The following is a 17,384-nucleotide window of genomic DNA, read 5'->3' on the forward strand; positions in this document are numbered from 1 at the left end:
GAAACAGGTCCGGATTTGACCTAGTTCAACCTCTTTTACGAGCTGGGGAGACAAACCCAACTGTGTTTTGGCATCGAATCACATAGATCTCTAAAGTAATCTAAGGACATTTCTTTGCACCAAACATTTTGTCAGTTCAGTCTTGAGGTTGTCCAGATTGCGTGTCTTCTTCTCTGCCATGATTTTCTTCATCTTTGCCCAGCAGTTTTCTATTGGATTTAGATCCGGACTGTTGACAGGCCAGTCGAGAACCTCAATCTTCTTATTCTGAAGCCATATTGTCACCTTTCTTGACTTGTGACATGGACCTGAATCGTGCATGAAAAAGTCGCACCCATGAATACCAAAAAAGTTTACCAAATGATCTCTCAGAACTTCATCATCAAGTTCTTTGGAAGAAAGTAGAGGCCTCCACTTCCCATTTCACCTGAGAAACACCCCCATACCATTACTGATTGTGGATGCCTAACAGTCGGCACCATGCAAGCAGGGTCATATTGACTACAGAAGGCAGGGTGACGAACCTTGGCAGATCGCACCTGAAACACTTGATATGTGCTTTCATTGGAAAACATAACTTTTCTCCACTCATCCGATGTCCAGTGTGCAGACTTCTTGGCAAACTGAATGCACTGCTTCTTCATGCAGTCAGTGAGAAGTGGGTTCTTGGCTGTGGTGCGACCTGGCAAACCCAGCTCCTTCTGCAAGCAGTGTTGGATAGTTCGAATTGAGACGTCTTGTAACAGCTGGGGATGTATTCTCATCAATTCTGCTGCTGCCAGTCAAGGATTCTTGATTACTTCCCTCCTCAGAAGCATATCTGTACCTCTGGAAGTTGTCCTCTTCTTTCCACTGCCATGCTTGTGCTCAGGTGGCAGGCTGTGCGCTGCAGCAAGAATCTTCATGAAGGTCGACTTTGTGTGTCCAGCACGTTCACAAATCGTGTTGATAGGGACATTATCATGCCTCCATGCAATGCTACGGACCCTCTCATCCCTTGAGCAGTACTTTCCAGGCATGACAACTCGACTCTAGGAAAATAACAGGGCAAACAGCAATGTATATGAAGAAAGGGAGAGGTGCACCCTTGGAGCGACAGGAACATATACTCCCACTCTCGCTTCTGGGCAAGCACTGACGTGTTGAGTGTTTCACCACATCCCGCAAACACCAGAGGAGTTGCCAGTTACTTCTTGCCCAAAAAATTTACTTGGTAGAGGTGGAAACACAAAGCAAAGACAGACAACTCTCCCACTGCAATTCTGTGTGTAGGTCCTAAGTCAATTTGCAGTGGGTGCAGCTGGTACCTGCACAACTGTTCACTTGACGTCTTTATTACACTCACTTCAAAGTTATATTGCCAATCAATAGTAAAATGTGTGACATTTGATGCTGCTATTCACATGTTGTTTTGGTGTGGGCTAGATTGGGACTGAAGTGTCTTAATTTCTAACTGAAAGGATAGACAGAATGCACACAGCTGATACTTGCACAACCATTCACTCAGTGTCTTTATTTCACTAATTTTTAATGCTACTATATACTGAGCAATAAATAATACTGCTATGCACATGTTCTGGCAGGGCTAGAGCATCATCACTCACAACCTTGACCCACATGAGACTGCTTCCTTGTCCATGTGTACAGCTGGTGCAATACACACCATTAATGATGCTACTGTAAACTGTGGAATATATGATGCTGCTATTCACATGTTCTGGCAGGGCTAGAGCATTACCACCCGCAACCTTGACCCACATGAGACCGCTTCCTTGTCCATGTGTACAGCTGATGCAATACATGCCATTAATGATACAACTCATGTTATATTTTTCTATCTTTTCTTAATTATTAATTTTGAATAGTGAAATTTCAACATAAATACATATACTATAAATGTGTAACTTGAATCAGTTCCTAACTTTTATAATGTGCATTTGAATCACAAAAAGAGCCAGTTCAGCACAAATAATGACCATGACCATATTGTCAGCTGATCTTTTATGATAACATGTGTTACTGATGTGAATGGCGGCTGAAATTTTTTTGTTTTATACAGTAGAGCCAGACGTTTGTCGAATGAAACCAAGCAGCCTTTGACGCATTTTCAATCCCAAACTCCAGATTTGACCCGTTGAAAGTTACAAGTTTTTTATTGAAAACTGTAAACTGGTTGATTTCTGATATGCCAGTGAAATCAAATAGCCAATATACACATGAAACTTCAGAATCTACTGTACATTAAAAAAAATGGGACAGTATTGGCATCTTACATACTTGTCAATCATCTTTATCTATCTATCTGTCTATATACCTAGGCTGCTTCCCCCAGGGAAAGGGACGTAGCCGTGACAGGACGACACACTCCCAATTTACTTATCCACTCAAACACATTCATTTGCATCTTAGCCCCAAAAGGAAGAAGGGACAGATCCTCACAGCACCACACCACAAGAGGGTCAACTGCGCAGTGCAATCAGTGACATTCGCAGCAGGGCCCGACAGCAGCGCTGGTTTACCCCTGCCACATTATAACGGACCTATTCCCTTACCCGCACCTGACCTGATCAGCTGATCAGACCAAATGGGGAGAATATCCCCTCTGGGCTGTGTCATCATTTATTCATTCACAATTTCTCTCCATTCATTTCTGTCATGTACAGCCACTCTTCCTTGCTCAACAGACATCCCTCTCACATCCAACACTCTCTTCACACTGTCCATCCATCCTATTCATGGTCTTCCTCTCAGCCTTACACCTCTCACATCAGATCTAGTTATCTTTTTCACCAATTGCTCATTATCCATTCTCTCCATATGCCCAAACCATCGCAATACCCTCTGCTCAACTCGATCAGCCATCAACCGAACAACTCCAGTTCTCCTTCGCACTTCATCATTTCTCACTCGATCCATACGCGTCACTCCACACATACTCCTCAGACACCTCATCTCCATTACATTCAAACTTTCCCTCTCTGCTACACCCATATTCCATGTTTCAGCCCCATATAATGCAGCTGGTACCACAACACCCTCATACAGCCTTCTCTTTACATCCATTCTAAGCGAATGACATCTAAGCACTTTTTTCATTCCTCCCAGCACCTTTTCTACTTCATTCATTCTAAACTTCACTTCTGCATCTATTCTTCCATCCACAGCAACATGTGACCCTAAAAACTCAAAACACTCTACCTCCTCAAGCAACTCACCATTCAAAACTATATTCATCCTCCTACCATCTACCGACCTTGTACACTTCATCACTTTACTCTTATTCTCATTTACTTTCAACTTCCTCCTTTCACACACCCTTCCAAACTCCTCTACCAACTGTCTCAATCTTCTGAATCAGCTACCAGTGCAGTATCATCTGCAAACAGCAGCTGCTTCAGATTCCACTCTCTACCATCAACATTCACCAGACTCAGACCTCCACCTAAAACTCTTGCATTCACATCCCTTACAACACCATCCATATAAATATTAAACAACCAAGACAACATCACACATCCCTGCCACAGCCCCACTCTCACAGGAAACCAATCACTCACAGTATTTCCCACTCTTATGCATGCTCTACTATTTACATAAAAACTTTTCACTTCTTTTAGTAACCTATCATCAAGTCCATATAATCTTAAAACAATCCACAAAGCCTCCCTATCAATTCTATCATACACTTTCTCTAAATCCATGAATGACCAAAACACATCCTTGCCTTTCACTAAACACTTTTTAAACACTTGTCTTACAACAAACACCTGATTCACACATCCCCTCCCTCTCCTGAAGCCACACTGCTCATCACCAATCACTCCCTCCGTACCCTCTCTAACTCTCTTAATTAACACTACCATACACCTTACCTACAACACTCAACAGACTTATACCCATAATGCTAGTACATTCATACTTATCACCCTTGCCTTTATACAACGGAACCACACAAGCATTTGCCCAGTCAATTGGCACCATACCTTTCACAAAGCACACATTCAACAATCTTGCTAACCAGTCAAAAATAGTCACTCCACCACCCTTCAGGCATTCCACAGCACACCCATCCATACCTGCAGCTTTCCCTGTTTTCACCTCCTTTACTGCCTTCTCCACTTCCTCCTTCGTGATCAAAGAATCATTCAACTCTCCCAACACATTTATTCCTTACACCCTTCCATTTGCCACGATCTCAGATACTCTTTCCTCCTCTACATTTAACAATCTTTCAAAATACTCTGCCCATCTCTTCCTTACTGCATCCATCTCAATTAACATCCTTCCATCCTCTGCTTTTACTCGTTCTTCCTTCCCAGACTCTCCCTTTCGCACCCTTTTCACCTCCTTCCAAAACATTTTCTTTGTTGAAAATTTTCAGTCAACTGACTACCCCACCTCTCATCTGCTGCCACTTTAGCATCATGCACTGTCCTTCTCGCCCTATTCCTCTTTTCCTTATACCTCTCATATGAAACCTCATCCTTCCTCTGCAGCCACACTTCAAATACATGTCTCTTCTCAGCTACAGCCATACTTACTTCCTTGCACCACCATTCACTTCCTTTTCTTACACCACCACCCAGACGTCTCACACCACACACCTCTTCCATATGTCCTACCACAGCATCTTTATAGAGAATAATTATATTCCTTTAACCTACACTAGAAAAGTAACAGAAGAATTTTTTTATTTCATTAATTAACTTAGCAATTCCTACCTGCAATAAGCTTGTCTATCCATGGGACTGTGGTGGCTGACTCTCCACTGAGCATGAGCTGTCTTTTTTCATCATGGGACCACCACTTGTACAGGGTTATTATGGAACGTGCACACAGGTGGCCAGCTTCATTAGGAGGCAATGTCAGCAAGGCAGTATCAGTTGATGCCAGAGCAGCGAGGCTTGGATTTAAGGCTGCTACTGTTTCAGCAAGAATGGTACATCCTTGTCCAATTTGCCCTTTGCTGGAAAAAGTTACCACATAAAATCTGACTCTATTATGAAACCAATGCTCTAAGTAAAACCATATCACAAAATAAAGCATATTACATGAGGAGTATCTACCTTCACAGTGCTACAAACAATATATATACTGTACTGTCATTTTTTTTTCAACTCGTGTGTTTGGGTTGACTGCTTAATGCTGAAGCCATCAGGAGATATATGAGTGGGTTTAGTTACTGGTTTCATAAATTCAGTTGTATATGAGTGCGCTCTTCCACACAAATGACTGAAAAGTGTGACTGCAAATGTGAATGAGGGGAAGGGTGATGCCCTGGAAAGAGGAAATTATAAAGGCATAAAGTTAGAGATGTGCCGATACCAAGATGTTGGCCGATACTGACACCGATACCCACTTTTCAGCCGATACCGATACTCCGATACTAACAAATGGCCGATACTTTGCCGATACCAATACTTTTTTATTTTGATTACCCTGCGTTCAATCTGTAACTTCTGTAAGCTTACATTATAAAAGTACAGAATTAGAGTAATCCCTGTACTTTCTGGACACCCCACTTAACGGACATTGTGGGCCTTGACCTTCGGAACCCAAAAATGGCCAAAAAAAGAAATAAATCCCCCCAAAATCCAATTTTTTTCCACCCATAATTTGAAATTGCCACGTGGCACCGAACAGCAGGTACACCACGGACCCTTCACCCCTTCCTTCCTCCCCCCTCCCCTGTCAGGGTTGCCATTTGGTATTTTTCATTACCAAATGTGGGCCAATTTGGTAATGAAAAATTAGTTTGGTAATGAATCAGAATAATGCATTACCAAAAAGATTTTTCACATGTATGTGATACACAGGATGGAGATGGTGGATTGTCTGCTCTCTCTGATTAATCTACTAGCCAACAAAGCGTGAAAATAATCAACATTCATTTATTATAAGGTGAGTGATTACATGTATTTCCACTTGTATACATAATTAGCGAAGAATAAATGCTTCCTTTAAGAATTTGGTAAGGAAAATTGAGGAGTTTGGTAATGTGGCCGAGTTCAGAACTGGCAACCCTGTTCCCAGTTACTGCCTAACCTTTGTTCAGGGAAGACGTCCATCGTAATCGATGCTGCACGTGTTTGTTTTTTGTGAATAAACAGTGAATAAACCGCAGTACCACGCCACTAGACCACATGGGAATTTGCACTGTTGTGCAGTGTTATGAAATTAGAATTTGGAGTGCAAAGGATTAACTGTGGAGTGAGTGTGGAGTGCAAAGTGGTAGTTGGAATGGCGGTTGAAACTGGTGTGGTTCAGTTAAGAAGAATGTGCAGTGTTAAACAATTATAACTCACAGTGCAAAGAATTAAGTGTAGCACAACACTGGATTACTGTATGTGCTTCAAGAACATTTTCACAACTACCAGAGCCTTAGAGAGTTAGACGAGGCGGCCACAGATGTGCTGTAAGTACAGTACAGTACCGTACCCTGTATGCTGCTAGGCCTAAGTATTTTCCATACTCACTTCTAATTCCTCATTCTCTGGTTCCTTTTCATTTATTTCATGCTTTATGTCCATTATTGGTGTGAACAGGGTCTTAAATAGGTTTAAATAAGTACTATGCATATCTGGCAGGGAGTTATTTAGGTGGCTTTCAAAGTTAGGCTGGGTTAAGGTCCATAAGTACCAGTCCAGCAGTCAGAGGCCCACTTTCCGGACGGGACCACTTTCCGGACATGCCTTTGGCTCTATTACATCGAATTGTGGAGGGATTACTGTACTTGTATTTTAATATTAGAAATACTGGAAGCTGGAAGTAACTATAGGCCTATAATTGCATGGTAATGACAGTTAAAAAAAAAAAAAGAAGAAAAGGAAAGTCATGGACTCAGAGAGTCGAAATTGAAATAGTATATACTGTATACAGTAGTTTATGAACTTTTACCCGCATCCACTTGTTTGTTGAGCACATGGAGAGTAGCGACCCTAAGAGGAGAAGGAAAATAGAGTAGGAATGCCATTACCGTTAGTGTTCTTAATGCTGGAGCAATATAGTAATCGACATACTGGTATATTATTAATATATGATAATGTTACATCAGACATGTAATCATAATGTAATATCATAACCATCTGTTTATCAGTATCAAGAAACATAAGTGTCTTGAATCACATAATAAACCAGAAAAGTATTGGAGCATTGGCCATAATTTTACCTTGCCAATACCGATACTGATAAAGATACTACAAAAAAAAGGCCGATACCAATACCGATACCGATACTATCGGCACATCCCTACATAAAACTTTTAGACCAGATTATTAAAGTATTAGACAGCCATAGATGGTATGAATGAGTGAATACACTGTACAATGCTGATGAGATGCAGTTTGGGCTTATGCCAAGCAATGTGACCACTGATGCCATATTCACTGTTAGACAGCTTCAAGAAAAATATATGGTACAGGAAAGAAATGGGAGCTCTACACTAATCCCCTGGTTATCGCACAAAATTGGTACCAAACATGATGTGTGATAACAGAACTGTGCAATAATGAAATTACAGACCCTATAGGATTTATTATAATTGGTGGTGGGGGGAGGCAAACCATCCACTCACTCGATGTAATGCTGCTCTTGAGTGACTACCCTTTCCTCTCTTGCTTCCCTCCTCTTCTGTCTTTCTTTCCTTCATTCTTTCCTTGTCCATCTGTCTTTGGGTGATTCTACACTGAGTGACAAGCCAAATGGTTTCCTGTACACCAGAAAACCATTTACTAGTGGGATTTTTTTTTTTTTTTTTTTTTACGTGTCTGACTCTGGGCAAAGGCTTCAGGGCCTATTTCTTGGGTGCAGTGACCTATTCCAAGGCCCAGTAGTCCTCCTACACCTTCACATGTCACCACTTTGGCACTAACACCCACCATCCATATTGAATACATGCTAGGGCTGTCTCATACAGGACTGGTGTATTGGTATTAGTGGGGGTATTTTTGCAACATGTCGGCGGGTCATCTGGTAGATCAGGAAAGTCTGCTTTTAGGAAATTCAAATCCTTAAACTGTTCCCTGCCCCAGGCTGGATTCAATCCTGGGTCCATTAGGACTGCAGGCTGCTTCTCTACTGATTCAGCCACCGATTATGACACCTGGTGGTTTGGTGGGTAATTAAGGCGCTCCAGTCGGATTATGCCTGGACAGGTCTATATCCAAAGGGGTGGTTGGGGTTTATTGCTCACGTAATGCCACTCAGAGATGACTGAGGCTGGTCCCTTCATCTTAAATGTCAAGACCAACTTGTCTAGCCCCGGGCTCCTATGTTCCTCATGGGGCAAACAGGAATTGATGATGAATGTTTGAATATATGGTAATGGGCATTCCAAGGGCATGCCAATATAATTTTTATGACAATTTAAGAGTCACTAAATACATACATATTGTTATGTCATCATCCCACACTGCCACAGGCTCCAACAGCAGTACCTCAGTATAGGATGGACGTCGCCTAGTGCATCACTCTTTGTAAGGTTAGCCTTTCAATGTAGACAAACTCAATGCGGGCGATGTAATAACACAGGCTTCTCACGTTCGCTGTCTTTATTCTCCAAGTAATTTACAATGTTTGCTTCACAACTCCAGAGCTACACTAACTTCACAAGGCCACAAGTCAAACTAAACTGAAACTCCTCTATTCTATCCACCATCCTTTTATAACCTTGCTTGAAACTAAAATGTTATAGTTCTTGTTCCTAGCAACAACAGTTTTCTATGTCAGACACATTAAAACTATTCCAGTGCTTTCTTACATTATGTAGCACTCTAAATGCTTTAGCATACAAACTGAAATTGAATCTGAATATTACTGTACATAATCATCCAGAGAACACAATGAAGAGAGAAAATGAATAAAAACTAATAGATAACTTTACAAAATACCCCCACTCACATCAGCAGGCTATCTGGCAACTCTGGCTCGCAACTGAAAACGTGAAAAGCACTAGGAACCTTCCATTACCACCAGCTAACACTCCTGCTTCTCAAAACTACCTTCTACCTAATCCTTTTGTCATCCCGACACAATAACCCAATATTTACAAACATAATCTTTAATCCAAACTAAATATTTAGTTATACACAGAAGATTCTTCCAATTTATCAGATCTTCTCCTATGCCGATTCTGACGACATCCCTACTCCTCTACAGTCCACTCCTCCAGGAATGACTTGGTCCTCTTCCTGATTCACTTCTCCCTTACAGAAATTGTCACAACCCTCTTGTGCTTAAGCTCCTTGGTCCTTCTCGACATCATTGGCTGTGGGTGTGCATGATTCTTCAAGGATGTCCCAGCTGTACTGTAATGGCCCAAGATACTGTCACAGATGATTCACGTGTACCACCTTTGGGCGAGACTTCCTACCTCCTGGAATCTGGTATGTTACCTCTGACAGGCAGTCCATCACAGCGTAGGGCCCATCCCATGGGCTCTGCAGCTTCAGTGACTGTCCCTTCTTCTGCTGAAGACTGTATAAACAAACTCAGTCACCATCTCTGAGGCTCACCTCACTTGTCCTGGCATCATACTTGCACTTCATCACTTCACCTGCAAACTTCAGTGCTCCGGAAGATGCTTCGCATGGCTGGAAGTGTCAGTAGGCAGCTCTTCACCACTTGGAGTTCCCATTAACGAATCAACTGGAGATCATAACTCGTGGCCCGACATCAATTTTGCAAGAGTGTAGCCGGTAGACTCATGGGATGCAGACTGATATGCCATCAGCAACGCAGGTAATTGTTGGTCCCATTCCATCTGTCCCTCAACACAGTACTTGGTCAGTTCTTGTCCCACGGTCCAGCTGAATTTCTCCAGCATCCCATCTGACTGTAGCCTTAGAAGAGTCATCTTGGTCTTCTTGATCGCCAGTAACTTGAAGCACTCATGGAACAAAGGAACACAGCAGACTTGAAGTTTCTACCCTGGTCTGAATGTAGCTCTTGTGGCATCCAAATATGAAGATGAACTGGTCAACCAACACCTGAACAACAATTGCCGCTTCTTCACTGGGGATGGCATAGGCTTCTGGCACTTCATGAGGTACTCAATGACAACATATATATACTAGTTTCCTCTTGCACTGAGTGGCAGAGGTCCGGCATTATCCACCATGACTCTTTCCATCAATGCACCCACTTGGTACAGTTGAGGAGGGGCACAACCACGTTTCTTGGGTCCCTTCTTGGCACAGAATACATCACAGGCCCGACACCACACTTCAACATTCTGACACATGCCAGTCCAGTTGAACCTCTGTTGCAGCCTACTTAGAGTTTTCTTCAATCCCAGGTGTCCACTAGTGATCTGGTTATGAGACCATTCTATGACATTAGACCTCATCTTCTTAGGAACCACCAGCTGCCAATACTTGATGGGGCAATCGGGTGTCTCCCACTGATGCTTCAGTAGTCTGCTGGTCAAACGAAGAAGGTCCCCCACTGACTCCAGTGGCTCTTAGTTGCATGGCTGAACCTGAAAACCTCTTCCCCCAATGGTCGCACTGTTCTCCACTGCAGCCACTCAAGCACTGATGGTAAATTTGTATCTTCCATCTGCATCCTCTTCAAGTCTTCTTCGGATGACACTGGCCCTGTCACTGCAATAGTACTTCCACTTCATGCTACGATCTTCTTTCCTACTACACTGTTTGAAAACTAGATCACAAGGCCGATGACTCAGGCTGTCAGCATTGCCAAGTACCCACCCAGGACAATGTTGCACCTCATAGTTGTGCTGCATCCTCTTCAAGTCTTCTTCAGCTGACACTGGCCCTGTCACTGCAATACAGTTGCACTTCATGCTACGATCTTCTTTCCTACTACACTGTTTGAAAACTAGATCACAAGGCCGATGACTCAGGCTGTCAGCATTGCCACGTACCCACCCAGGACAATGTTGCATCTCATAGTTGTGCTGCATCCTCTTCAAGTCTTCTTCAGCTGACACTGGTCCTGTCACTGCAATACAGTTGCACTTCATGCTACAATCTTCATTCCTACTACACTGCTTGAAAACTAGATCACAAGGCCGATGACTCAGGCTGTCAGCATTGCCACGTACCCACCCAGGACAATGTTGCACCTCATAGTTGTGCTGGTCCAGCTTCCCGAACCAGCGTGCCAGTTGTCATTCTGGATTCTTCAATGTCTTCTGACACTTCAGTGCTGCATGGTCTGTCCTGATGATGAAGACAGACCCATACAACTAGGGATGGAAAAAGTCAAAACTCTTCAACGCTGCTAAGAACTCCTTATAGGTCACACTGTGCTTCCACTCCAGTGGGCTGAGTCCTTACTGTAATACACAACCATGTACTCTGTCATCCTTCTTCTGTGACAGGACTCCACCAATGCCATGTTCACTGGTGTCACTGTCCAGGATGAATGGTTGCCTCTAATCTGGGTACAGCAACGTTGAAAAGCTTGCTGATGCATGCTTGAGTTCATCGAAGGCCTTCTGAGTCACTGCAGTCCACATAAACTTCTGTCTCTTTCCTAAAAACTTGTGCAGGGGTGTAGCTATCGTTTCAAAGTCCTTGACAAAATGCCAGTAGTAATTACACAAACCCAGAAAACTCCGTAGCTCCTTCACACAAGTTGGAACCAGCCTGTTTCTCACAGTTACCACCTTCTCCAGGTTAGTACAGATGCCACCCACACCTACAATGTGTCCCAGGTACTTCACTTCCTTCTAGGACAAGTAACACTTCTTAGGGCTTAGCCTGAGATGTGCTACTCAGATCCTGTTGAACACCTCTGTCAACCTCTCCAATTCCTGGTTGAAAGTCCACCCAAACACAATCACATCAGCAAGACAGATGAAAGCTGTCTGCCAGTGCACGCCTTCCAGTACTCTATCCCTGAGATGCTCAAAAGATGCTGGGGCTTTACATAGGAAAAATGGCATCATTTTGAACTGCCATAAACCCAGCCCATACGAAAAGACTGTTTTCTCCTTGCCCTTCTCTGCAAATTTGACCTGGTGATATCCTCCTTTCATATCTAGGGTGGAGAACCACTTGGCACCTGACAGAGCATCCAGAGTGTCATAAATTCTTGGCAAGGGGTATGTGTCTTTCCATTCAGAGCTCAATAATCCACACAGCACCTTACTGAGCCATCCTTCTTCCTGACAAGAAAAACTGCTGATGCCAAAGGACTGCTGGACTTTTCTATCACTCCCTGACCTTGAAGATTCTCCATCATCCTCTCCATTTTTTGCCGCTGAGCTGGTGCCATCCTCAGAGCTGGCTGTTTAATCGGGTGGTGATACCCGGTGTCGATACAATGTTCTACCAGATTTGTGCATCCCAGGTCTAGGCCTCCGGTGGAGAACACATCAGCAAACTTCACTATCAGTTGCCTTAACTGCAGCGCTTGTGGGTCATCCAGGCACTGGCAACTCCTGAAAAACAGGTCTCGTAAATGGTCTGGCACACTCTCATCTTCTTTGAGAACACTCCTTTTTCAGGCCTTCCAATGATGCCACTCAGGGCCCACTGCCTGGCACAGTTCCAATATTTCTCCCTCGTTGATTTTCATTGGCTCACGAATGAAACTGGCCATCACAACTGGCACTTTCCCTGCATCTATTTCCACCAAAGTCCTCCCCACCATCACTTCAGCCTTTGTGTTGCACCATCCATCAGGCTCCACCACCCTAGACAGCTGTCAGAAGAGCCACTTACCTTGCACCGGAGCAATAGTTCTGATCTTGGGGATATAACTGTAGTGAGTAGTGCCCTCGCCTCACCACCAATACTAGTTCGTCTCACTGCCGTGACAGGAACCAACTTGTCTTGGACCTTGAGTTTCACGGAGCAGAAGTCCAGCTCACATCCCATGGACATCAGACAGTCCAGCACATGAAGACAAGGATCCTCAATGATTGCCACTCCTCTTGCCCTGCCACTTCAATCCAGACATCCAAGGGTCCCCTAAGCTCTTCGTGGTGCCCAGTTACGCCACACAACTGTTCTGATGACTCGGGCTGATACCGATGATGTAACACACCTGGCCTCACGAAAGTCTGCTCTGAGGCTGAATCAATCACCAGGGAACACCTCATGCGGACTATTCTTCTGTCTACCCGCACACTGTCAATCGCAGTTCTCTCGCAATTTCTCAGTGGTGGGACTACTTGGAAAAAACCAGCTTGTTGTAACCCCTTAACCAGCCGTGTCCCGAGCAATTTTTCACCAATGACCCCCCCCCCCCAATCCCAGCAGATTTTTGAAAAAGTTTTTTTTAGCTAAAACCTCTGCTTTTTATGAGAAACATTGGAAAATGCCCCCAAAAGTGCTCACATGAGCTTGGAAGTGGTCTAAACAGGTGACCCTTTACACAACTGGTACCGTGTTCTCTGGATCATTGCTGCAAGTGTCACGTTTTCTACGTACAGTACTCGTCAAAATTATCAAACGCCTACCGCTGAGCGCCAATACTTACTGTATGGCCAAAAAAAAATCACCCATTTCTGGGGGTAAAAATTGAGCCACAAGTTTGCGGGGCTAGCATGATGTCACGGTACCCTGAGGCCTTCCGATGCACTGGTTGGTTCCCGCCTCAGTTGCCCATGGGCTGCCTGAGAGAGAGGACCTCCGCCACGTCTCCCTCTCAAATTGCGCCCTTTTTTACCGAGTGTCCCGCAGTGTTTTGGCTTTCACAACTTTGTTATGGCACCTACCCGTGAACTATCGAGTGAAATCATATCCCAGATCATTGCTCTAAAGGAGGCAGGCCACCAGACAAAGGAAATTAGTGAATTGGTTGGTGTGGCACGATCGACAGTGCGTCATTGGTGCACGCGGTTTCGAGTGGAAAGCAGTGGTGATGTTCCCACAAAGAAACCGCGGTCTGGTAGGCCTAGGAAAACTTCCCTAAGGTCTGTTAATGTTTTAAAACGTGCAGTGGAGTTTAACCCGCCCCATCCCGACGTTTTCTGGGCGGTAGTACGTCACAGTCCCGACATTTTTGGACCTTTTTTTTTTTTTGGCTAAAACATCCGCTTTTTGTGAGAAACATCGAAAATTCATAGAGAAATCGCTCACCTGAGGTTTAAAATACTTAATACAGGTAGGAGTACCTCCTTACCTTACAGGGTTTTCTATCAGTCTGGCTGCAAAGAAAACGAGTTCTATGGGAGGATAACTATTCTACAGCACTCATAAACGGTATTTATTTATTTATTTGGTACAAATTTATATGTAGTACGAGAGTATATTGGTTTTCAAACAGTAATATAAGCATTATAAGCATTGTTTCACTCACTGACTCATCACAATTCCTGACCTTTATTTGCCACATTACCTGATCATCATTTCTGACTGTTTCTTCCTCTAATGTTTGTCCTCCACATTGTCATCGATTGGGGAATCACTCTGGCCCTGAATTTCGTACCGTGGCATGATATGGCTTTCCTGGCCAGGTCACTGATAACGGGTGAATTGCTGAGAAAAGGTCATGCCCAGAGAGGGGGGGGGTCATGCCGGGTAAGGCATTGTCCCTGCCTGGCATCTTGTAGAGGAAGGTATCCCATGTATACGTGCCAAAAATCACTCGCGAAAATTGAAAATTGTGCAAATTAGGGGGGGGGGGGGGTCATGCTGGGTAAGGCATTGTCCCTGCCTGGCATCTTCTAGAGGAAGGTGTCCCGTGTATACGTGCCAAAAATCACTCGCGAAAATTGAATATTGTGCAAATTAGGGACCTTGCAATGTCCTTGGAATGTTGCCGCGTTAATTTACGTCTCCGGGATCTGAGTGCACATCATGTGAGGACGTGAATTCACGTCTCCGGGACGGGGCGGGTTAATCCTCGTGTGAGTGCAAGGAAAATGAAGGAGAGCAACCCGGAAGTATCTGGTGAGGTGTCTGTGAGAACTGTGTCTGTAGGGTCCATGAACTTGGTTACACAAGTCACAGGCCCGTGAAGAAGCCTCTTCTCACAAAAAAACAGTGACTTCGTAGGCTTGCCTTTGCTAATAAATATCTCAACTGGGGTGAAGAGCAATGGTTGTCAGTGTTGTGGTCTGATGAGGCAACGTTTAGTGTCATCTGTAACAGAGGAGCACATGTGTACCGACGCAAAGGCAGTGACCCACTTGACCCACGGTATGTAGATAGCACAGTTAAACATCCTGATTCACTCATGGTATGGGCTTGTTTTTCTGGTCAAGGTTTGGGGAAGCTTGTTGTGCTTCCAAAGAACGTCAGAGTGAATCAGGATGTTTACCTGGAGCTTCTGTGTGATCATTTACCAGTCTCCTTTGAGCTAACAGGTGCACGAGTGTTTCAGCAGGACGGTGCACCTGCTCACAAGGCCAAATCGGTCACCAATTGGCTTTGTGACTGCGAGGTATCATCCATGAAGACTGGCCAGGAAATAGCCCAGACCTCAACCCAACTGAAAACCTCTGGTACCTTGTAAAGAAGAGTCTCCAAGGGAAGGACGTGAGCCCTCTGCCTAAGCTGGAAGCCGCCATTCGTGACTCCTGGGAGAAAATACCCCTCCAGCACCTCAGGAGCCTCGCCCTTTCACTTCCAAGACGTCTCAGGTCCGTGACAAAGCGTAAAGGATACCCTACGAAGCAATAAGGGAAATAAAATGCATTATTTATATGTTTTTTCAATGTTGAAAGGTTTGTTTCGTAGGAGAGACGCAGGGCGCTCGATACTTCTGATGAGTACTGTAGTGGTAGCTATTGCAAACCACTCAGAATTGGTAGATATTTGTTCATGTGGTACGAATTTATATGCTGTACAAGAATATATTGGTTTTCACACAATAATATAGGCGATATAAGCGTGTTTCATTCACTGAACACATCAACATACCACATCCTCCTTGGTGGCGTTACCTCCTCATCACTTCTGGTCGTTTCTTCCTCTGGCGCCAGATAATATTTGTCTTCCACATCGTCATCGATTGGGGAATCACTTTCGCCTTGAATTTCATACCGTGATGCAACATGTCTTTACTGGCCAGGTCACTGGTAACAGATGAGTTGCCAAAACAATGACGTGCGGGGGAGGTCACGCAGGGTAACGCAGTGTCCCAGCCTGGCGGCAGGTAGAGGAAGATGTCCCATGTCTATGTACCAAAATTCATGTGCAAAATTTGAAAATTGAGGAAATGATGGACCTTGCAATTGCAAAACATGGATACATTACTGGGATTCACCTTGACAAAACGTTGCAACATATCCATTCGTTATCAGGACGCCTCGGGTTAACACCAACCTTCACTAGTTTTCCATTTCTTTCTGGTCTTCTGCAGCCTTCTTCTTATCCTCCTTTTTCATCTTCGGACAGTCAGAACTGACATACCCACCTCACCACAGATCCAACGACCTTTTGTTGTATTCGTAAATTTCCTTGCACCGCTCTGTTCTTGTTCCTTCTTCCATGTGTAACAATCCTCCTTCTTGTGTCCTGGCTTCGTGCAGAACCAGTATCTTCATCTGACCTCCTGTTCTGTCTTCCATTTGCAGTAGTCCTCTTCCCTATGTCCTGGCTTTCCACAATACCAGCAACTTCCATCAAATTTCTCTTCTTCATGTACTTGCCCCTTTCTTGTCTTGAACCCTGCACTATGACCTACCTGAAAACTGGACATACTGGAACTGACGTAGGACTCAAATTCCTGAGCCCTGGCTTGTGCTTCTTGCATGTTTCTTGGTTGCAACTGCTTCACTTGTACTTTCAACTATGCACTATCCTCCTTTTTCTTCTTCGGACAGTCAGAACCGACATACCCACCTCACCACAGATCCAACGACCTTTTGTTGTATTCGTAAATTTCCTTACACTGCTCTGTTCTTGTTCCTTCTTCCATGTGTAACAATCCTCCTTCTTGTGTCTTGGCTTCGTGCAGAACCAGTATCTTCATCTGCCCTCCTGTTCTGTCTTCCATTTGCAGTAGTCCTCTTCCCTATGTCCTGGCTTTCCACAATATCAGCAACTTCCATCAAATTTCTCTTCTTCATGTACTTGCCCCTTTCTTGTCTTGAACCCTGCACCATAACCTACCTGAAAACTGGACATACTGGAACTGACGTAGGACTCAAATTCCTGAGCCCTGGCTTGTGCTTCTTGCATGTTTCTTGGTTGCACCTGCTTCAATTCTACTTTCAACTATGCAATATCAAGAGCATGAATGAACTGGTCCCTCAGAAGTATAGTCAACAGGTTAGGTGCTACTCCAGGGTACGCCTTGTGTGCCATACTCTCCAGGTCATGAGCAAGCTGCTGAAGGGATTCGCCTCGAGCCAGTACATGGGTCCAGAATCTTGCTCGGTAAACCTCAGTCTGGCACATGGTCCTGTATCTGCACTCCAGCACTTCTATTGGGGACTGATCAGTTCCTCTCCTCCACTGACA

The 17,384-nt window shown here is 44.2% G+C and overlaps 1 protein-coding gene across 1 annotated transcript in view; it reads right to left on the reverse strand.

Moving 5' to 3' along the window:
* nonC (serine/threonine-protein kinase Smg1) overlaps nucleotides 1-17,384 on the reverse strand; it is a 1,312,439-nt gene that overhangs the window by 637,308 nt on the left and 657,747 nt on the right. The window contains exon 27 of the mRNA XM_080284159.1: nucleotides 4,722-4,966. Within this exon, the coding sequence (XP_080140285.1) occupies nucleotides 4,722-4,966 (245 nt within the window). The remainder of the gene's footprint in view (nucleotides 1-4,721; nucleotides 4,967-17,384) is intronic.

Source organism: Coenobita brevimanus, chromosome 100 (genome assembly GCF_032717465.1).
Source record: "Coenobita brevimanus isolate Jiangsu-jjx chromosome 100, ASM3271746v2, whole genome shotgun sequence".
NCBI lineage: Eukaryota > Metazoa > Arthropoda > Malacostraca > Decapoda > Coenobitidae > Coenobita > Coenobita brevimanus.